Source organism: Sinocyclocheilus rhinocerous, unplaced genomic scaffold (assembly GCF_001515625.1).
Source record: "Sinocyclocheilus rhinocerous isolate Xijiao unplaced genomic scaffold, SAMN03320098_v1.1 scaffold182, whole genome shotgun sequence".
In the NCBI taxonomy this organism is placed as follows: domain Eukaryota; kingdom Metazoa; phylum Chordata; class Actinopteri; order Cypriniformes; family Cyprinidae; genus Sinocyclocheilus; species Sinocyclocheilus rhinocerous.
Genome location: NW_015655576.1, coordinates 1294703 through 1318874, shown reverse-complemented (window position 1 = coordinate 1318874; position 24172 = coordinate 1294703). Strand labels below are relative to the sequence as shown.

General features: G+C 36.8%; 1 protein-coding gene and 1 pseudogene across 1 annotated transcript; both read left to right on the top strand.

The window, feature by feature from the left end:
• The first annotated feature begins 347 nt into the window (after window positions 1-347).
• On the top strand, window positions 348-16214 carry LOC107718589 (ral guanine nucleotide dissociation stimulator-like 1). Its single transcript, XM_016525741.1, has 17 exons — window positions 348-648; window positions 4485-4759; window positions 5556-5600; window positions 5811-5980; window positions 6745-6887; window positions 6974-7180; window positions 7331-7434; window positions 7619-7703; window positions 8743-8814; window positions 8924-9010; window positions 10580-10612; window positions 10976-11097; window positions 11518-11610; window positions 11718-11841; window positions 12903-13190; window positions 14207-14321; window positions 14498-16214. The coding sequence occupies exons 1-17, from the start codon at window positions 625-627 to the stop codon at window positions 14641-14643; spliced, it is 2133 nt and encodes a 710-aa protein (XP_016381227.1). The 5' UTR covers window positions 348-624; the 3' UTR covers window positions 14644-16214.
• A 985-nt stretch (window positions 16215-17199) lies between these two features.
• LOC107718586 (uncharacterized) overlaps window positions 17200-24172 on the top strand; it is a 61655-nt pseudogene continuing 54682 nt past the window's right edge.

Sequence of the window (24172 nt, the reverse complement as noted above, 5' to 3'; positions counted from 1 at the left end):
CAGTATGTGGAAAATAATGCGTTTTTTTAACCTTAAACCGCATAAACACATTTCATTACACCAAATACACAAAATAATGTTCTTTTTAGCAGCATCATATGACCCCTTTAAGATAGTACGATTAGAGTTAGATACGCTTAGCTGACAGCGCCGCTCAACAGTTTTGCGCCTCGCAAATTTCAGTAAATCATTCGCATATTGCTTTGCACAGTGTTGAATATCAAAGTTTAAGTTCTGTGGTGTCGCTTACAGTGTAGATGGTGAGATGCTTCCTCCTTTAACACCTCCCACTTTATTTATAAGCGACACATTAGTGCGATAGTCTGCCTCAAAGCAAAGATATTCTACCATGATGCGTGTTTACAGGCGTTTCTGATAGTTATAGGGAACATATAAGCTAATAATAGTTTATTTTTATATCTACGATCATTGTTTATTATTCAAAAGGCTGTTTTATATGCAACTGTAAGATGTCATAAATGGCGTGATAACTTAAATGTTACATGCAATCCTCAAGATACATGATTATTTTCTAGCGAAATGCTTTTATTTTCTAAAAAGCAAAGTTTTTCCGGTTATTTATGAAGATGGGAAGGATTATATGATAAAAGCATCCTCGTAGAAATGGGAAAAAGGGAGTTGACAATGGTAAGACAATGGATTATTTATTTCTTATTCCTATTATTGAATAACAAGTAGGTTACTTTATAGTTGCGCGAAACGTAAGTGTGTTGTGAACTGAGTTGTATGTGTTGAATGCAGTGTATTGCTGTGGCCTGAATGCCCTTTAAATAGAGTAAGAGATCGTGTTCAGAAAATGTGCTGTCCCAGCACCTGACAGATATACATTAGTGCTGACAGACGAGGCCGTTCAATGTGGGTCAGAGAGATGGGCTTGAAGTTACTGTGTTCAACTACATTGTCATAAATCATAGCTAGTCGGGGCAAGTTGTCACAAAAGCTATATATCAGTAACAGCTAGGGTTTGAATTAAAAGTCCAAATATGTTTTTTTCTAGTAGTGGGTTTGTGCAAAATATCTAGTATCAAGTGAATATCTAGTGCAAAAGTGAATCATTTTTGTCAATATATATTTTTTGTAATGCTGTAAAACCACATTAACCTTTCTGTCTACTATTTTCCTAGTTGTTCCTTTCTCTATTTATTTTTTTTTGTGATAGTTGTTCATGAGTCCCTTGTTTGTCCTGAACAGTTAAACTGCCCGCTGTTCTTCAGGAAAATCCTTCAAGTCCCACAAATTCTTTTGTTTCCAGAATCTTTTGCATATTTGAACCCTTTCCAACAATGACTGTATGATTTTGATATCCATATTTTAACACTGAGGACAACTGCGGGACTCAGTTGCCATATATATAATAGTGATGTAGGTATGTGGGGGCGTGTTAGAACGAGCCGTTTTAGGTAGGCGTGGCTGACTCTTAACTTTTATAAAGAATATCTCTTTGGATTTGAGACTTTAGTCTTTGCAACTTTACAGATCTTCTTTATGCACCAAGAGCTTGTAACACTCCAAAGAGAAAGGAAAAATTGAAATCGCATTATATGACCCCTTTAAGACATATTATGGTAATAGCTTTATTTTAACATTTGACGTGAAGCCTGTCTTCCATTTTGTTTCTATCACATTTGTCCCATTGTGCTAACTAGCTAATCAACGCCAGCCACCAGTTTATGCCCAGCGTTGTGTGTCATGTGCCTCTGTTTTGTCTGGTGTGAGATTTGGCCTGGTGAATGTGGGCAACAGACATTAAGCCAAAGTAAATGACCTAGTCAGCAGCAGTTCCAGTTCAGCTTTTGTTGAATAGCTTATTTTGTGTAGAGGAAAAAAATTGTATGTGCCAGTTCTGTGCTTTACTGACAACAGACATGGCCTGGACTGTTTGTTGGGTGTCAGAAAGTAGACGTTATTCTTTTCCTAGTCCTTGCATAATAGCCATTTTCTCTTGTGTCCTGCTATCTGATGGCAAATGCCCATGAACTTGTGTGATCGAGTGAAAAATGTTATGAATGTGTCTACAGTAACTATTAACCTGCTGTTTAGAGGAGATATGGAGCTGAAAGAGCACTGAGAATGGGAATGTTTTGGAAACGGGACAAATGCTAAAAAGGTTTCAAATTACTTTTGGGAAAGAATAATTGTGTATGTCATATTATGCAGCTTTAATGAAATGTTTTGTAAATATAATGATATGTTTTGTGTCCCAGGTGCATGTCCTTTTAACTGAAGTGCTGTTGCTCTTGAGCTGTGGACAGCTTCTCATTAGCTGTAGTGTTTGTTCACTGGAATAAATCAAAAGGCACTTCATTTTGCTTTTTCATCAGGAAAGCCTCATGTTATATTCAGATTGTGAGTTATAATAGCTGTAGTTATTAGCAATTGCTGAGGTAGACAAGCTTTTTCAAAAAGCCATTGCCATAAAACAAGAGTTTTAAACTTTGCTGGCCACCCAGAACACTCTAGTGACATCCTAGCAACCACTTAGCAACTGTGTAGCCTAGAACACCCTAGCAATATCCTAGTAACTACCTAGGACACCATAGCAACTGCATAGCAATGCTTTGCCAACCCACAACACCATAGTGTCGTGCTGGTTAACTTTTGATACATTCTTTACCTAGCAACTATTCAGAACACCCTGGCAACATCCTAGTAATTACTGAGAACACCATAGCAACTGTGTAGCAACACCTTGGCAACCCATAACATCATAGTGTCATGCTGATGAATTTTGGATACATACCTAACAACCACCCAGAACACCCTAGCGACATCCTAGTAACCACTTAGAACACCATAACAACTGCATAGCAACACCTTGGCAACCCACAACACAAAAGCATCATGCTGGTGAACACCCAGAACATCCTAGCGACATCCTAGCAACCACTTAGGACACCATATAGCAACTGCTTAGCAACGCTCTGGCAACCCACAACACACCACAGCATCATGCTGGTAAACTTTTGGATACACTCTTCACTTAGCAACCACCCAGAACACTTTAGAAACATTCTAGCAACTACTTAGAACAATGTAGCAACTATGTAGCAACACCTCGGCAACCCACAATAACATAGTGTCATGCTGGTAAACTTTTGGATACACCCTGGTGACATCCTAGCAACCCCTTATAACAGTGGTTCTCAATTCCAGAGTTCCATGTATGAACTGTGTTCCGATTGACATGGTCCCTACACAGTGTTCATTGCTCCCTACTCCCTGAGCACGGGAAATCCGTTGAAGTTTACTTCACTTCGGAACATTCATTAATGGATTTGCGCTACGCCATGGCCTGCAGCGTCTTCACACACAAACTAAACTTACTAGAAAAGTGTCAAATGTGATTTAATATACCTCTGTAAATAAATACAACTTAAATTCACGTCTCGCACACGTCTCGCACACGTCTCGCAACTGAATGGCAATTCCCTGGCAATCCACCACTCATTGGTACACTTTGGGATACACTCTTCACCTAGCAACCACCCAGAACACCCTAGCAACTGCATAGCAACATGCTTTACCACCTATTATTCCTTTTTCTTGTTTTCAAGCACAGTTTCATTCTCTTGAAGCTTTGGATTTGAACAGTAGTCTCTTGTTTTGCTTGCTTGTTTTCACATCTTCAGTTCTCCTCGTTTATCATTTTAACTCCTCAATAATGGGCTGTAATTGATAGTCTGGAGTGTCACAGCAGCTCATAATAGTAGTTTACCGTGAGCACATAACCCATACTCAGCAGGAGGAGTGATCCTTACTCAGAATGGCTCAGGTGTGCTCGTGTGGACTTGCCCTAATGTTATAGTCACATCAGCTGCTCGTCAGGCAGCTGAAGCATGTCATAATGACACTTTGTCTTCATGTCTGTGGTTTGCAAATCCATGCTGCTTTTAGCTGGCAGGCACCAGTGTTGTTTTACAAACAATGCAAACAATGCATCACAGGAATAAATTACATCTTAAAATATATTCAAATAGAAAATAGCTATTTTAAATCGTAATAATATTTCACAATATTACTGTTTTTACTGTACTTTTGATCAAATAAATGAAGCCTTGGTGAGCAGAAGAGACTTCTTTCAAAATAATTTTTTGAAAGGTAGTGTCTGTTTTTTTTAAACTTTTGAACAGTAGTGTATGTTTTAGGTGTTGTAACTGTGCGGTCATCATTTCTTTTATGTTTTCAACATAATTAATCACATATCTCATGATGTCCTAAATTTTAGTCTCTTAATCATATAAATAGTTCCCTCGAAAATGAACATTTGATCATTATTTATGTACTCACCCTAGTACAATTCTTTAAAAAAAATTCTCCTTTTGAAAAAACAAACAAGTATACATTTGGAACAACATGTATACGTAAATAGCCTATAGAAAATCTGTATGTATTTTTTTCAGTGAACTACAGTATATTATTTTTTCAAAAAATACAATTATTAGTCTTTTTTTTTTTTGGCAAAGGAGCCTGTTCAAGAGTGGGGTGAGGAGCACGAAAATGGGGCGGTGTTTGGGATCACCCTGCGCAGAGAGCCGGTCCAGCAGTCAGCCGATCCCACAGAGGCTTTCGTTCAGTACCGAACATGTAAAGTACGCAGGTTAAAAGCGGCCCCGCTGGACAAGCTGGTCTCTCACCTTCTGGACCCCTGCTGTCAGGAGCAAGACTACGGCAGGATACTGCTGTCCACGTATCGCACCTTCACCAGCTCCAACAAACTCATCGAGATGCTCCTCCAGAGGTGTGTGTTTAGATGTGTGCACACTAATATGCAAATGTGAGTTTGTGATGGCCAGCTGTATTTGGTTATCAGTAGTTTGTGTGTGTTGAGTTTTTTCCCTACATCATTAAGATACATCATCACTGATCACTTCCTTGAACTCAGTTTCCACTGGTCGTCTCTGAAGGTTCATGGGTTTATATACTAAACAACCTTCTTTGAGGTTTCAATTAGACAGCTTTTAATGATAAATTTCACACTTTTGATTTAACACTTGGGTTGTGAAAACCGGTTTTGTCTATTCATTAAACCATTACAGAATATGACAGACAAGTAAGAAAGCCTGGGTGTTGGTTGAATCTTGCAAATTAAAAGCATCACTTTTAAAGTTTGAAAGATATTAGACGAATGCAGTGTCCATATAAATCTAATTACCCTGACTGTTTGATTGGTTGCACTATTTTTTTATTTTTTTATTGCACTATTTTTATTCATCACACTTTATTTATTCATTTATTAGTTTTGCTTCTCTAGCAAATTCATCTTTAAGATATTTTTACTGGAAAACAATGCAGATACTAATAAATAAAGGTTTTAAGCAGTTTAGCATCAGTCTTTCAGTCATACTTGAACATGTAAAATGTAAAGGTGTGTCTTGGTAGTTTGATTTATAGCTACTGTCTCTTATTACACTGTTTTGTCAATAAGGTTTTACGACAAGAAGTCTTAAAACAATGAAGCACCACACAGTACTAGTAATGTTTATATATAAATAGTATTTGTAAAGAACTTTACTTTTTTTCTTTTTTTCTAATAGGGACAACCTTGTCTCTGCGCTTGACAGCACCAATTACCCTAACAGGTAAAAATATACTCGGAAAATGGGATGTCTGATAAACCTTTTATGTACAGTAGGCCTTGATTAAATTGTCAATGTGTGTGTGTGTGTGTATATATATATAAGCACTGTGGCTCTACATGTGTACAATTGCTGCATGTAATACAATTTTGAAAATACAGCTTCAGTGTGTGTATATATTTATATTTGTATATTGATTTATTTCCCTCATAGCTCCTTGTGGACTGTGCTTCAGATGTGGTTGGAGGAGTACAGTGATGATTTGAGGGACGCTCCCATGCACTCGTCACTGCGTCTCATGTGCTTGCAGTTGAGAGGACACCCTGCTCTCTTCACGCTGGCCAAGCGCTATGAAACGCTCCTTAGGAAATTCCAAGCTGAAGGTCATTTTTGAATAATGTATTGTGAATTATCCCTTTTATGATGTTCTTTTGATTCTTCTATTCATTAAAGAATCCTGAAAAAATATATCACATTTTCCACAAAAATATTAATCCGCAAAACTGTTTTCAACACTGATAATAATAAGAAATGTTTCTTGTGCATCAAATCAGAACTGATTATTAGAATGATTTCTGAAGGATCATGTGACACTGAAGACTGGAGTAATGATGCTGAAAATTCAGCTTCGATCCCAGGAATAAATGACATTTTCACACAATTACATTCAAATAGAAAACAGTTATTTAAAATTGTAATAATATTTCACAATTTCACAGTTTTTACTGTATTTTTCATAAAATAAATGCAGCTATGGTGAGCATAAGAGACTTCTTAAAAAACATTTAAAAAATCTTACTGATTCCAAACTTTTAAATGGTAGTGTATATTTTCACCATATTTAATCCCATCTTTTTTTTTTGCAGTTAACCTAATTAGTCTTGTAGTGTTAACAAATGGATGTTTAAATGTATTTTATTTCTTTTTATTTGATTTATATATGAATTTACACACTTGTGTTTATAAATGCACAAATACCGCGTATAGTCTCTCAATTACATAAATAGATAATTGATGGATTATATATTTAAATTTATTGCATTTTTTATTTGATGTGCACATCAAATTTTTATTTATTGTTATAGGCTGAAAAATGTGTATAGATCACATTTAGCCTCTTGAATCAGTCTGTCTTTTGCACATCCAGATGTTGTGGCAGGTGGTCCAGTTGATCATCTAGAAGAATCAGCTTTGAATAAGGAGGAGAGAGACTTTGAGTCCGATAACCTAATGAATTTCTTGAGTTTCTCCATTACGGATGTTGCCGAACAGCTCACACGAATGGATGCTGTGAGTGCCAGTGTTTCATAGCTTGCTTCTGCTTGACACCTTATGGTTATATTGACTTGTAATGTTTGTGTTCTTGATGTTTGTAGGACCTGTTCATGAAGGTGGTCCCTTTCCAATGTCTGGGCTGTGTGTGGTCTCAACGGGACAAGAAAGAGAACCTCTCACCCACTATTTGGGCCACCATCGCCCAATTTAATGCAGTCACCAGCTGGGTCATCACTTCTCTGCTTCGATCCTCGTCTTCTGCCACACAAAGAGCCAAAATCATTGAAAAATGGGTTCGGATTGCACAGGTTCGCTCTTTTTTTTTAGAGTCGGGTGGAGATTTAAATGATCTTCAGTGTTTCAAAGTCACTCTAACGCTGTCCATGTGAGATTTAGTCTTTTTTTTAAGACTCCTTCAAAGATATTGTGTTAAAGAATGACTTTTTCATTTCACGCAGGGGTGCAGAGAGCTGAAGAACTTCTCTTCTCTTAAGGCCATTTTATCTGCCCTTCAGTCCAACCCCATCTACAGACTAAGGAAAACGTGGGCTGCTCTCAGCAGGTAGAGATACACTGCACAAATGTTATGGTCACTATAGTCACTATGTGTTCACTATAGTCTCGTATAGCTGGTTTTGTTCTCGGTGTAGTTTTTTCCAGCAACTTAGTAGAAAACCTGAGTCGTTTGTGGAAAGCATTATGGTTAAGCCATATTTTGTTGTAAATCTCTGATTCTGTATCTCCAGAGAGGCCATGTCTGTCTTTGAGAACCTGTGTGAAACATTCCCCGATGAGAACTGTGTTCTGACCAGCCGAGAAATCTTTGTGGATGTAAGCCGTCAACACATCAGTGTTATTTTAGTATTATTTATATACTGTTATAGTGTTTAGTAATATTTTGAATTTTTTAAAAATTATTTTTATTTTAAGTAGTAAAGTAGGGCAATAGCTCATTATCATTTAAAGAGACATGCACCGAAACGGCTCGCTGTGAACAGAGCTGTTTTTGACAAGGTAAAAAGGGTGTTGTTTTACATGACCACTGAGGAACTTTAACCAGAGTATGTTGCAGACATTCATGAAGACCCTAAAGAATCATACTAACTTGTGAAAAATGGCATCCAATGTTCCCTTTAAAGGGTTAGAGTACCATGACGCGAGCGTGTGGCGGCGCTGACCCAGATCCGGTGTAATGACGTCATTACGCCGGATCTGGGTCAGCGTCTGCGCCGCCGCACACTAGCGTCATGGTACTGTTGTGAACACGCGTCCGTGTTCCGAAGATGAACGAAGGTCTTACGGGTTTGGAACAACACAAGGGTGAGTAATTAATGACAGAATTTTTATTTTTGGGTGAACTAACCCAACTAACCTTTAACAATAACAACACTGGAACATTGTGCTACCTGATGAAAAGGTTGTTAGCGTTAAGCATTTCCTTTAAAACCATATAATCACGGTAATTCAATATGCCTTGAATAGACTTTGATATGGTTTTTATCCAGGTTTTTTTAATCAGTTCAAGCGACATGTGAATTTAATTTAGCGTTCTTTTGCAATTTCAAGTGGAACACATTTTATCTCAAATTTGGAGTTCTTTTCTTAATCCACTTATGATATTATGGACTGAGACACACTGATATTGACTACTTTGTTTGACCAGAGTGTGCTGGGATTATCAGAGCAATGACCTGATCTCAGAGTTCATGTGAAAGCACTATTCTTATTATCGATGAGCGAAAAACAAAGGGCCTCAGTTCTAATTTTTTAATTGACTGTTTTACCCAGTATTTGTTTGTGCTGTGTATTTTTATAATTATTAGAGTGTCACATCTTAGCTTGACTTCATGCTATTTCTCACATGTTTTAGGATGGGAGTCAAGCTGACATGGATAACACTACCACAAAAACATCCAAGAGATGCCCTTTAACAAAACAGATGGTGAAGATGATGACAGTTGACACACTTTTTATATTCAGTATAAAATATATATATCAGTGTTTTACGGTGATGCTGTTCAGGTGATTAATAGCGGGGTGATTTCTTACAGAGCTCAGCTGGAGGGACAGTTCCATATCTGGGGACATACCTTACAGTACTGACCATGCTGGACACTGCCCTACCAGACACTGTGGAGGTGAGGTTGGAATCATGTTTGTTTAGAAATGACAGACTGCTTGCCTTTATTAGTGATGCTCATACTATTACATTTCCGTTGCTTAGCAAACACCTAGCAATCATACCCTAGCACAGAATGCCCTAAAACACCCCAAACACCCTAGCAGCTACACAATTGGGCACTAAAATCAGCAGAACACCACAGCATGGCCACCCAGAACACCCTAGCAACACCTTAGCAACGTCCTAGCATCACTCAGAATACATTAGCAGAGATGGTGCTAAAAACACTCAGAAGGCCCTAGCAGCCACATTATTGAAGACCCTAGCAACACCATAGCAACATCCTAGCAATACCTTAGCAACACTTAGAATACCCCATGCAGAGAATGCACTAAAAATACTCACCCAAAACAGAACACCCAAACAGGCAAATTATTGTGTGCTAAAAACACCCAGAACACCTTAGTAGCCACATAATTGGCCACTGAAATCACACAGAACACCACAGCAACTAACTTGCAGCCACTTAAAAATGTCCTAATGGCTATCCAGAACACCCTAGCAACATCCTAGCAATGCCCTAGCAACACTCAGAATGCCTTAACAGCCACATTATTATGTGTTAAAAACACACAGAACACTCTAGCAACTACCTTGCAGCCATTTAGAAACATCCTTATGGTCACTAGGAGCATTTAGGAACTTAAATGTTCCTAGTGACCATCCAGATCACCCTAGCAACACCCTAGCATCTCCTTAGCAACACTGACTACCCTAGCAGAGAATGGCTAAAACCACTCAGAACATCATAGTAGCTGCAGTACAATGTGATGAAAGATCATGGACAACACACTAGAAACGCTCTAGTGACCAGCCAGAACACCATAGCAGCACCCAAGTGATGCCTTAGCAACACTCTGACTACCCTAGCAGAGAATGGCTAACACCACTCAGAACATCATAGTAGCTGCAAAACAATGCAAAGATCATGCACAACAACACCCTAGAAACACTCTAATGACCAGACAGAACACCATAGCAACACCCTAGCGATGCCTTAGCAACACTCAGACTACCCTAGCAGAGAATGGCTAAAACCACTCAGAACATCATAGTAGCTGCAGTACAATGTGATGAAAGATCATGGACAACACACTAGAAACGCTCTAGTGACCAGCCAGAACACCATAGCAGCACCCAAGCGATGCCTTAGCAACACTCTGACTACCCTAGCAGAGAATAGCTAAAACCACTCAGAACATCATAGTAGCTGCAGAACAATGTAATTAAAGATCATGCACAACACCCTAGAAGCGCTCTAATGATCAGACAGAACGCCCTAGCAGTAACACTTGGACTACTCTAGCAGAGAACGTGCTATAAAACACTCAACATCATAGTAGCTGCATTACAATGTGCTTAAATATCATGCACAACACCCTAGCATGTTTGATGTTTGCATCTCTCACATTTTCTTTTGAAAATGTAAAATAGTTATTTTATCCATTTTTCATGTGGTTGCACATGCAAAATTGTCATTAATGTCATGATAATTTTGATTGATTTCTGTACATACTATCAACAGGGTGGCCTCATTAATTTTGAAAAGAGGAGACGGGTGAGTCCTTCTCTTTGTTTCTTCTTAACTGTCTAATTGAACACAGCCAAGGTTAGCCGTCTTTGTCCAGATGTTGTTGTTGCTATAGATTTGCTGTGATCTTAAAGAGCCCATTCTGAACAAACATGAAGTCCTCTTTAAAGCGTCGGTTTGACGTTGGCGCCGTAGAGATATAGACTTATGTTTACAGAGCACTTTCTTCTTCTGAAGGCGGACTGATATTAATCTCATGACGTATTATTTGTGCATGGTGTGTTACGTAACAGTCATGGCTTTGTTCCTTGTATTCCTCTTTAATCTCTTGCTCTGTATATTGTTGCTTTGCCTCTTCATTTCATGGGAATTACTCCCACTGTTTTGCAGGAACATGAGATTTTAAGGCAGATCCGTCAGCTGCAGGCCCCGTGTTGTCAGTATGTTTTACCCCATCATCCTCAGATTGCTGCATGGCTACAGAGTCAGAAACTGCTGTCGGATCAGGAGAGGTGAGACTCCAATCATACGAGTTGAGTCATGATAGATTTATGATGAATTTTAGGTCCTTTTTTGAGGTTATACACTCAAAAAAATGCTGGGTTAAATTCAACCCAGTGCTGGGTAAAATAGGGACAAACCCAGCAATTGGGCTGTTTTGACCCAGCGGTTGGGTTAAATGTTTAACCCAACCTTCTGGGTAGTAACCCAACCGCTGGGTCAAAACAACCCAATTGCTGGGTTTGTCCCTATTTTACCCAGCACTGGGTTGTATTTAACCCAGCATTTTTTAGAGTGTACCATTAATATCAATGTCATTTTATTCATAAAAAAACAATTAGAAACAACATAGATCACATTTTTAAAGAGATTTCCCCAAAATCCTGGCTTTTCCTACATTTGAATCATGCTTATGCGTACACTGTCCTCAGCAATGAATTTTCCAGACAGCTGGAGACTCCTCATGACACTTCTCCATCCAACAGTGGCTGGAGTCACCGAACTCTCACCAAAAAGCTCTCATCGTGAGTATAAGTCTAGCTTAAGCGCCATTTTAGCTTGAGTTTCCAGCAACTGTCCTGTTATCTGCAAGCTTTCACTGGCATAATATAGCAAAAATCTGTGTTTGCAGGCTCTTGTCAGGGAACGAGGGGTCCAAAAAGAACTCAGACCAGATCAGCGTGTCCTCATCAGGATCCAGCAGCTCTGAAACTGAGGAAATATCTGCTGCTCAATCATCGTCTTTTATATCACCGGTACTTTTGTGCGCACACATACACATTTACATTTATTCATTTAGACTCTTTCATTTAGTGCATTTGTCAGTAGGGACATTCAGTTATTAATCCTAATAAAAATGAGCTATCATTACAATTATTTTAATACACCTCTTGTCATCTTTAGATATGAATTATAATTTTTTTTGTCAACATTGATCATGTTTCTTAAGCAGCATATTAGAATGATTTCTGAAGAATCATGTGACACTGAAGACTGGAGTAATGATGCTGAAAATTCAGCTTTGCATCACAGGAATAAATTGCATTTTAAAATATATTTAACTAAAAAACAGCTATTTTAAATTGTAATAATATTTTACGATATTACAGTTTTTACTGTATTTTTGATCAAGCAAATGCAGCCTTGGTGAGCCATTTTATGTCTTTTAAGGACATCAAGATATTATCACTGTTCACTTCTAAGGTCTTTGACATCATTTCCTACAGACAGCTAAAGTTTCTGTCCTTGTTTTTAATGTCTCATGCGTTTACGTTGCTGTCGTGACTCAAGCGCAGCATTAAAAAAAGTGTCCTTTGTGTCAGGAGTCATGTCCTCTGTACCGTATTCAGGGACAGACAGACGTCAGCACTCAAATGCTTCAGATTCTTGGAAATGTTTGTCCTAATCGCTTCCATCGTTTGAAGTTGCTGTTCAGTTCATATATGCTTCTTTACAACATTACATTCATGCATTTGGCTATATGCATTCAAGCTACATTTTAACAGGAATTGAACCCAAAACCTTGGTGTATCCAGCAGCATCCTCTATTTTCTAAGTAGCTAGTTTCATGCTTTCATTCTTCTCCCATAATAAGCTCAAATCAACAAAATTGATGTAATATTATCATTCAGGCAATATAATAACCATTCAACTCTACATTAACCCCTTACAAAGTTAAGTCACCTGGTATTTTTGTTTATATCTAATCATCCAAATCTGTTTGTGCCAGTCCTGAACTGTTGCTTCTCACTTGATAATGATTGTGATGGTGTCTTATGATAAAAGTGGCTCTGAAATGTCTCCTCTCATCTCATAGGCTCTTTCCAGCTGCAGTCAGAACACTGAGGCTTTTCCCTCGTCTTCCTCTCCTGATTCCTCCACCGTGTCTAGTTCGTCCTCCAGCTCTCAGCAGGACCTCAACCTGAATCCATCTTCCTCCTCCTCCTCTTCTTCAGCGTCAGCTGACCCTCACCTGGTCTCCTCCCATAAGCGCTCGGTCTCCATGACCTCCCTGCCCTTCTACAACAGGCAGGTGGACGACTCCTGCATCATCAGGGTCAGTGTGGAGTTCTGCAAAAATGGCAACATGTACAAGAGCATACTGGTAAGTATGGGACAGGGAAAGCGGTAGCTATAAATATTGTACAGCATCTATTAAATATTTAAACAATTTTAAAAATCATTTAAGATTTAATTATATATACGTGTAAACAATTGCTTAATTAAATTATTAATTAATAATTGAATAATAATAATAATTATTATTTATTTTTGCATCTTTAAATATATACATAATAAATATACACAGTACACACTCATATATTATGTAAACAAAAACTTTTATTTTGGATGTGATTAATCACGATTAATCGTTTGACAGCACTAGTAAATATATAATACAAATTTGCTATTATGAAAAAAAAAACAGCTGTTTAGAGTATCATAATGGAAATAAACTCTCATAGAGATTTCATTTGACTTGCAACAAATGCTCTACCACAGTGGTTCCAAAACCTGTCCTGGAGGACGTCCTGCCCTGCACATTTTGTATGCCTCCCTAATCAGACACACCCAATTTAGTTCTTGAAGTTTCTGCTAACGAGCTGATGAGTGGAATCAGGTGTGTTAGATAAGGGAGACTTACAAAAGGTGCAGGGCTGGGGGGCCTCCAGGACAGGTTTGGGAACCACTGCAGTCTACCGAAACCAAAGTGGAAATTTTCTTTTAGATACTCAACTTAACTAGTATTCATTACAGAGCCTACTAAAATGCATTAAATGCTATTCATAGGTGCAATTTAGCACCTTCTTTATTAGCTACTTAATCATCATCATCATCATCAAATGCATAATCAAAAAGGTTGTTGTTTGTTAAATATAAATCTAACTGTTCATATGATTCAGAGAAAATCTAGGAGTCATTTGTGCTTAAATCCACATCTTTCAAAACCTGTTCTTTGAGTAAACTTTCATATCCTCTTCTGCTGAATATCAACTACTAAAGATTGTGGAATATTTCTTTTATTACGTTTCTGTAAATATTTAACAAAAACTGGATGGTTTCTGTTCTTTCTCAGCTGGCTTTTATGATTTTTTTTTTTTTCCATGATTTCTTGCTCAGTTGACCAGTCAGGATAAGACGGCCCAGGTGATCCAGAGAGCTCTGCAAAAACACAACCTGGAGGATGTTAGTGAGCAGGACTTCACCCTCGTACAAGTTCTGGCCCAAGGCAGGGGTACTGAAAACTCATTTAAATAAATAAAATGTGTCATTAGTAAAATCAGAGAAAGTTCTGAAACCCACTATATATGTTTAGATAAAAACTATGAATGTAAGGTTAATCTTCTGATGTTTATTAAAAATAACGCACATATGCAATGTTTATAATTCTTGTGCATATTTTTGTTGTAGAGCTGCATATTCCAGAAAAGGCCAACGTATATTATGCCATGTCTACATCAGCCAACTACGACTTTGTTCTACGTCGATGCCCAAAAGGCCAACGGAAACAACTCATTCGCTCCGTTTCAATGTCATCAGGACGAGCCACAAAATAACAGCGGATTCAGCTCTGATTCTGGAAAACCTTTTCTGCACTTGCTGAAAACTCTCTAGTCATTCAAACACAAATGGAGACGTCTGAGATTGAAAACAAGTCATTTTAAAGGAAAAAAAAAAAACTATTTCTGGCCCACATTTCACCTTGGGAGTTGATGAAGACTTTATGAGACGGCATTTGCAAGCCGTTTACTTAAGTAACATGCACTAATGAAGCATGCATGATAAAACATGAAGTAAATAAATAGCATCAATGATGTTAACTGTAGAGCTCAAATATCATGAGTTCAGTTTCATGAATTCATAACCCAGGTGCTTTAAATTGTTTTCAGTGACAAGAGACAGATAACAGACTTCATCTTCTTGAATTCTTCACATACAGTGCAGTGATAATGGGATGAAACAAAGTTTCTCAATGACCTTCAGCTCTCATTCTTTGACTGCCATAATGAGACAGTCTAACCACATACACTGTACGATATTGCGCTAACTTTGAATAGAAACACAGTCATACACCTAGAGGCCTGGGATGAGACTTTTTTAAAGGCCAGTGTCTGTAGAGACTGCCTGTGGATAACACATGAGTTCACAGTGTTCCTGATTACAGCATGATGATGGTGTGTGTGTGAGAAGACGAGCCGCTCCAACAGGTGCAGTGGCATTCCAGAGACACTCTTTCACATCCACTGTCATGTGTGATTGCATTTACATGTCATTTGATGAATCCATTTTTTAAAATATCATCATTTCTGATTTATTATTGTATGGTGTAGTGTGGCAGCATTAATGAACATTCAATGGATATTTTTATACCACGTCTTACTGTATATTCTCCTTTATCAGCATCAAATTCAAGTAACTTGACTCTCCACAATCGGTCTGCTTTTATGGACTTTTACAAGCTCTTGCATAGTAGAAAAGAAGATCAATTAAATTAGCACTCAAAGGCATTTTAATATAGACATGTTAGTAATACAATATTTATTTATTTTAGTTTGTTGTAAATTTCAGATATAATGCAATGTACAATATAAGATTTTATTTGTTTAATAATTTGCATTGATCTTTTATTTTATTTTATTTTGTGTATTCTGAACCCTGCAACATTTCACTGATGGGTTTGTGCATTTGTGTCTGAAAAACAGTGCATTAGGTTCTTTTGATATTCTGCATCTCTCAATGTAAAACCGAAATTAAATGATCGCCCGTCCACATACTGTAATAAACACAATCTACACGTTGAACTAAGATGGTTATGCACAGATTTATGTGATGTAAAAAGAGGTAATCATGGCACTGAAACGAGCTAGAAAATACTTTCCATGACTGATTATGCTAACAGTCTCTACCACTAGCAAAATACATCCACTTGCCCAATGTGGTAGACACCTAAACAGCCTTCTATTGAACCATGATTAACAAAACAAATGAACAAATATTAAAGCACCCGTTCAGTTTTGTGTCCAGTTTTGTATTGCATTTTGAAGACCTGGCCACAGTAATGTGTTTAGGATGGCATGGAGATATCGGTGAACTCAGCAGATCACATGTGGAGAAATCAATAAAGAAAACCTGAACTAAAAGATTCATGAGAAGGCTTTTGATTCTGATTCTGAAGAAATGGCACAAGCTTTGGCCTAAGATTAACTCATGTACAATACTGAGCCAAAAGCAAAGGCTTTGTGTGTCTGGGTTTCCTAGACACTGATTCTGACACTGCTGTGCTCTGCCCGTGGTTTTAAAATGTTCTAGGAATTACCGCCGGTACCTTGTTTTAAAAACTATCCATCATTCACATCCCAAAGGAAGGGGTCAAGTTTCTGTCAGTTAGCCCCTACTAGATCTAGATCCAAAAAGCATCTTTGTATATTGATAGCCACTCATATATTTCAAAGTCAAAAATACATCCCTCAAACCCAAACAGGGCTCAGGTGCAGGACAAAAGAGACAAACTGAAGCAAAAAACAAATGTAATGTCCGCACACTGATGTAACTGCTCTATAAAAAATTGATTATTGCAACGTTTCGAACAACAAGTCTTCGTCAGGCACAGACACTTCACTCATATAGCCTATTTCATAATATTAAAGTAGATGAAACTGACTTTTCGTCAACTTTTTGTTATAAAAGTATAGAATAATATGACACTTTTTTCAATTAAAAATTATTCCTCTAGAGGGCTTAAATATGGAAGCCAATTTCCACCACCTAAGAAAAAAAAATGCTTTGGTAAATCAAAATTTACCCCAAAAAAAGAGAGAATTTAGACAAAAAGTCTCAATTATAACTTATATAATTTAGAAATATGAGCTGTGTCAAATCAAATCAAATATGAAATATGATTATATGTATATACGTATGTGTGTGTGTGTGTGTGTGTGTGTGTGTGACATGTAATTTTACATTTCATTACTTTTTAGCTCATATTTCTAACTTATACATTCTCTCGTTTTTTGGTAAATTTTAATTTTAAATTTTAGACGCAGTGGCAGGAAATCGTTCATTAGGCGTTTGATGACATAATTGATCACCACGTGATCTTTAGTGATCGACAGGGGTCTGATTGATTGAAAAGCTCTAGTGATGCTCACTGATCTGTTTGAACGTGTTTCTACACCAACTCAGAGAAGAGGCTCATCTAACGCACTGCAGTAATAAATGTGGTTTACTAGTCGTTTATTGAAAGCGTGTTAAAATCACCGCAAGCACATCGTGACTGTAAACTGTAGCCATTAATGGACACAGCTAGGGCGGACATCATGGTTAAAGTGCCAAAGATTCATGTAAGTAGTTTAAAAATGTGTCTAGTTTTTGGGGAACTGTTATTACATTTACATATTTGCTTTAATGTTGTCAGGTCAAGTAAAGGCAATGGAGGAGGATGAAAACAAGGCAGACTGACAGGTGGCAGAGGTGAGTGAGATGGATGCACATGTTGTCATCTAATCACTTAGTCTTATTACAATGAATGGTAGGCTATCTAGGTCTAGTTTTCAATCTTTTACAGCCTCACAGCTTCTACTTGACATTTTTAGTTGTGCCCAAATTTCAGTGTCTCGACAAATCCTGAACACTAAATTCTACCAAAATGTATTATTATTATTATTATTATTATTATTATTATTAGTAAAATAAGAAAGGAGTGTTAAATACTGCAAATGGAATTATCTGCAGGATTCACAGTTATGAAAAGCCTAGAAATCTCAAGGAATTTCAGAAGTGTGACTAAACATTCATATTCAAGTATTTCTTTTGACTAGAAATGCCTTTTGCATGTTTGCAGTGACTCTTTCTGCAGTTACATCATTACGCCAGTTGGTGGCGGCAAGTGACTGTCTTTGAGACAATGCACAGACTCCGTCAGTATCAGTAATAACGGTCACTTCGATCTCATGTGTGTATGCACTTTATTGAAACGACTAGAAAAGTCATGGAATTTTATTGGCCAAAATAAATAAAAACCCTAAAAATGTTATTTTATGGTTGTATTGTATAAATCCAAAGGGTGTCCCGGTGTTACACAGTGATATAAAACAACAGATTAAATGCATATAAAAGAGAAACAAAGAAAAAGTGCACTCTGTAGGAGTGTCGAAACTTTTAATCAAGGCACACTGCATGAAAAATAAATGAAGTAACTATTTTGGCCACTAGATGGCAGAAAACAAAGCCTTTTGGGAACATGTCAACATAATATAGTTACAAGTTCTGTGAAATTCTATTTTGTCATCTGGGTTTCCCCTTATCCTCTAACTTTTTTTCTTAATTTTTGTTCTGGAATGTGGATATTTGCTTCTCACTTTGTGCTGAGATAATGTCTTATCCTCAATACCGTTGGTGCATGTCAGTGAAGTTTATTAACTTTATGGCAGAGGTGATGTTAATGTTTTAAAACAGAATAAAGAAATAAAGAAAGAATGTCAAACAGTTCGAGACAATGAGAGAAAATAGCGCTGCATTCCAGCATGTTCAGGGTGTCTGGGTGGAAACGACTGACTCACTTTCTGGCAGGTCTGTGGGGTTTTCAGTCCAGGCCCTGTGCCAGACAAGACAGGAGCAGGTCCTGAGTCAGTACAACGTGCTCGGCCCAGGCGGGCCCTGAGTGGGCCGCAGCGTGGGAGTGGACGGGGATATGGAGCACCCCACGATTAATCAGACCCAGTGCTCTGACAGTTTTACTGTGTCTACACTGAATGAGTGACGTGACAAAATTGGAATGATGAAATCAAGCTTTAGTGTTTCTTTGATTACCATGTTCTGGTTTTATTGTGCCACATTGTTCACTCTCAGTATAGATGGGAAATTATAATCTAAACAGATTATTTTGACTAATTATTGAAATGTAATCCGATCTAAACTTTAGGTTTAACAAAACATGAAAATAATCCAAGGATATAACCACATACAATACTGTTTAAAAGTTTGCAGTTTAATGTTTTCGAAAGAAGTCTCTTCTGCTCACCAAGGCTGCATTTATTTGAGTCAACAATACCGTAAAAACAGTGAAAATTGTTAAATATTATTACAAGTTTAAAGAATGGTTTCTATTTGAATATATTTTAAGATGTAATTTATTTCTGTGATGGCAAAGCTGATTTTTTTTTTCATTGTTTTTCACGATTCTTTGAACAGGAAGTTCAAAAGAGCAGCATTTCTTTTGTATAGAAATCTTTTATTTTTATAAGTGTCTTTTCTGTCACTTTTCATACATTTTTGGAAGTATTAATAAAAAAATAAAAAATAAAAATCTTTGTGACCCTAGACTTTTAAACCGTAGTGCACTATGGATTTTAGGAGGACCAAAAGTAATAATTCAAGAACCAAAAACCCATACTGGTTGATCTCTAATCTGAATATTAAGTGGACATCTGCCTCTAAATGTATATGGTATTTGTGACCATTCAAAATCGCTTTTATCTGATATTTATTTCTTATTTTTCCATATTTATCATTTGCATGCATTCAGAATTTCACTTTATTATAATCCATATTTCATTTAGCCTAATTGGCTCTTTACTGGGACTGGCCGGAAAGAGCCTTAAGAAAACAGCCATATAAAACACCAAAACATTACAAGATAAATTAGATAAGTTTTATCATAGTGATAAAATAGTTTTCATATCGACCTTATCGTTTTACAGACCTACCGCCTTCATAGGAAGTCAATAATCTCATAGTGACTGTTCCTGTAATCAATGTTTGTTTTACCTGACACATACTTTCTATTATGAGAGATAAATTGCCTTTTCACAAGGAAGCACGCGCAGACACAAGCACGTAGATGTGTTTATAAAGGAAGTGTATGTGCAAACAGACACACATTTACTCACACTGTTATGTTTAAACACTCCCACATTTATCATTACATACTTTTGTCCAAAATCATTTAACAGGAACTCACACACAGACACAAAACGGATGCAGTGAGAGTCAACCTGTGTTCAAAAGAAAGTGCTGAATAACAGGGTGAGTCTCATGAAAATAAGTATCATGCAAGAACAGCCTTGTTCAACACACACACACACACACACACACACACTCACTCACTCACTCTATGCTGACAGTGTCACAGCCCACAATCAAAAGGCCTAAAAAGAAAATCTTATCGTTTTAAACATGCAAGTCTAATCCACATGTAAATATGTTCTCAATGTGTCCCATTACAGTAATGAGTTACAGTAATGAACAGTTGACCTACATTAACATCCTAACCCCCATTTGGTGAATAACAATACCATGGTACTGCATCATATCACGTGTGAAATGTTAGCAATTAAATAATCACTTAAATTATGAAACAATACTTATGAAGATTTATATGAATGAAGTTTTTTTGTTCTTTTAAAGAAGTCTCTTCTGTTCATTTATTTGATAAAAAATACAGCAATATTGTGAAATATTACAATTTAAAACAACTATTTTCTATTGTAATGTTTTAAAATGTAATTTAGTTCTGTGATGCAAAGCTAGAAAAATAAAACTAAAATTATTTTAATGTTGAATTTATTTATTTATAATTTTTTTTGCATAAACCATGATACTTTTTTTTCAGGATTCTTTGATTAATAAAAGTTCGAAAGAACAGCATTTATTTGAAATCGAAATCTTTTGTAACAGTATAAATGTCTTTACTGTCATTCGAACAATTTCATGCATCCTTGCTGAATAAAAGTATTAATTTTTTTTAAAAGAAATCTTACTGACCTCAATGTTTTGAACAGTAGTGTGTATTATATGTTAATATTTCATGTTTTTATTTAATGTTTCCTCATATACTCGAATGTTTACCATTTGCATAGGTCTTCATATTGTTTCATAATTTTGGTTATTTTTTTATTTTAGTGATTTATTTAAAATGTTACATTTATTTCAACTTTCCATACCCCCAACAATTTCTTTACATTATATTTTATACAAAATGTATTTATTTTATATATTGAAGTAACGTTTTCATTTACAAAGTAACTTTTCTACATTTTTAAAAACCAAATAAAATGATCAAATATCAACATACACACTCAGAAAAAAAATTACAAAACTGTCACTGGGGCGATACCTTTTCAAAGGGAACCAATATGTACACTTTAGGTAGAATAAGTGCTAGTTTCTTTAAGGTACTGATATGTACCATTTAAGGGTAAATAAGGTGCAAAAACGTTCCTTTTAGCTTCAGTTAATCTTTTCTCTGTCTTTTTGCTTGTGTGTCAGTGTTTACTCTTTCCCATGCCAGCAGTGGCCTGCTTATCAAAGTTTGTTTACCCCTGTGATAAAATGTATTGGCCATGATGCAAAAGTTGCTGCAATCAGATCAGCGTTTCGGCTAATATCAGCAGCTGTAGTTCTGATGAAAACCAAATTCATAATATAGCCTACGTAAAATCATCGGGTTTGCATCCTGTTGTGGGAGTATTTCTTATAAGCTGGGACTGAAGCACTTGTCAGCAGAGAGGAAGATGGATGGTACAAATTACAGGCAAAACTAAAACCTGCAGCAAGGAAGTTGAAAATGGGAAGATGGCTCGAGCTTTCAACATGACGACACACCACCAAATCAGCTATTCAGCGGCTGAAAGACAGGATGATAAATGTCCTAGAGATGTCCCGTCAGTCCTAAAATCCTGTAAACGTAAAATGATGAAATGAGGGCCAGCCAATGATGTCTATGCTCTCTTAATATTTGCCCTCATGATACATGTGAAAAATCAGTCAAGTATGAAAACAGATAGAGGGCAAAATTCAGACAAAGGATGCTTTTAAAGTATAGCCTATAAAGGAAGAGTTCACCAAGTTCTGTCACAATTTACTGTGTCTTAAACCCATAATTCTTCCACATTCTTGTTGTTGAAAAGTACAATTTGCCAACATAAAATCTAAGTTTAGATGCACAGGATTCAATATGAACACTCACAGTACGCCAAACTAGTGATGAGAGACTCCGAATGCGTTTCATTTAGCCTATGTTTCTCATATTATATCTTTAGATGCCTTATAATTTCCTAATATGATCGAACAGAATGACCACATCCTCTTTTTTTCCACAGACGTGCCCTGGCAGGGTTTTATTTTCCTATTGATGTGCTTGTACATAATTTGTACGCGTCTTTGCGTTGATTTAGTTTACAGTTCTCTTGCACGCCACGATTGGTCAATTGTGTGCAATGCCTGCATGCTATTAGTCAAAATACTTTGCAGTCATTTCAGCAAGGATGAAAACAATAGGAAAACAAAGCCAAACACCCGTACATTTTAGGCAATTTAGATATCTTGGTCAGGACATGTCCGGGATAAAGGGGACGTATGGTCTCCCTATCAAAGATAAGATAAGCGGACATGTTAGGGGAATAAAAAAACTGTTGGATATATCATTTAGCTCTTTTCTCAAAGCAAAATATACTATGCCGAAACGTGGAATATTCCTTGCATGAAGCCCCAAAAATAATATGAACATGAACAAGGAAACAAAGTAGGTGGCGTTAAGTGATCATCTTTGAGTGAGTCAGTAGAGCGTTCATTTAACCAATTTGTTCGAAAATGCAGTTTCATTCATAGACGAAACAGGCGAATGTCTTTTTGAATGTGCCATCGATTCATTCATTGAATCGATTTTTTTCAAAGTCGCTGAATCATTCAGTAATGGAAACCTGCTACTGAGTCTTCCGGTGCATCAGAAATCGCGTACTGTCTGAGTATAGGTACTGCATTTGAATTTTAATTTACTTCACGATCTTTAAAAAAGTATGTTCTATATAGTATGAATATGGGTAGTATGAATGAAATTCGGATGTACTACATCCGCCATATTGTTACTGTCACATGACCTACCAGAGTCAGTTGCATTGCTTCACTGCCATTCTTATATATTCTCCCGTGGCCTCATGGGATAGTAAAGTGTCCATTGAATGCGCACTTCAGAATTCGGGTGGAAGTAGGTCATCCAGGTACTTTTCGCCTACTGTTTTACGAATACTATGAATTCGGACTCGCCTCACATAGGCTGCTGTTTTTCGCCTACTAGCCTATATAGTAGGGAAGTATGCGATTTTGGACGCAGTGTTTTTATCTGGAATTATTTTTGCTGACTGAGCAAAACATACAAAAAAGTATCGGACGATATTGCTTCGAAATTGTAAGTTCCTCGATATTAAATGTTGTTAGTGAACTGTTGTATAAAAGCAATATCACAAACCGTTGTTACTAGTATTAATGTGACGACTTGTAAGTGCAGAAGTGAAAATATAGTTTAAGAAATATTCCTTATTTTAAGTGTCTTTATTTGGATAAATAGTAGATTATTATTACAATTGTTTTGTTTGTTTGCTTTGGTAAGTAAATTTGTACATTTACCATCTTCTTTCCCCCACATTCCCCCACAGCAGAGAAAGCACAAAAAGTCTGCATATACTCTCTTGCGCAAAAAGTCCAATTTAGCATACTTTTAAAAAAAGAGTACTTGGTATGGAAATAATGTACTTTAAAAGATATACTTAAGTGCAAATGGACTGTAGCTTTATGTTTTCAGACACTTATTTATAAACTGCAATTAAATGAAAGTATATTATAGATTACATTATTAAATGCAAGTAGCTGAACTTTAGAGTGCTTTTTGACCCACCCAGTTCATCTTTATATGAATCTTCATAATAATTTTTTTGTCTTGAAATATGAAATGCAAAAAAAACCTATTTGACATTATTATAAAGTGCACTCTTTAAAAGTGTAGCCTACTTAAGGAACATAATCATGAAAGTGGACTTTAAGTACACTTAAGTGGCCTTATATTTAACTGATGTTAAAATTATTTGCAAGCAGTTTAAAAACAAAACAAAAAAACTTTTGAAGTACACTGCATGTGCACATTCAATACAATTAGGCACACTTCTTTGCATACAAGCTATAATGGTGAACACCAGCATTGCTGTGTGCATTTACAGAGGCGTTGCATCTCAGAGGCGGGTTGAACTTTCGCCCAGTGCCCGGATCGGTGTAGATTAGCTCAGCCGCTGTATATGTGTGCTATTTCTATCCCAC

Coding starts and splice junctions, on each gene's coding strand:
- LOC107718589 (XM_016525741.1), top strand. CDS start 625: ATGGGAAAAAGGGAGTTGACAATG. Junction 8,815..8,923: donor GCCCTTTAACAAAACAGATG/GTGAAGATGATG, acceptor GATTTCTTACAG/AGCTCAGCTGGAGGGACAGT. Junction 10,613..10,975: donor ATTTTGAAAAGAGGAGACGG/GTGAGTCCTTCT, acceptor ACTGTTTTGCAG/GAACATGAGATTTTAAGGCA.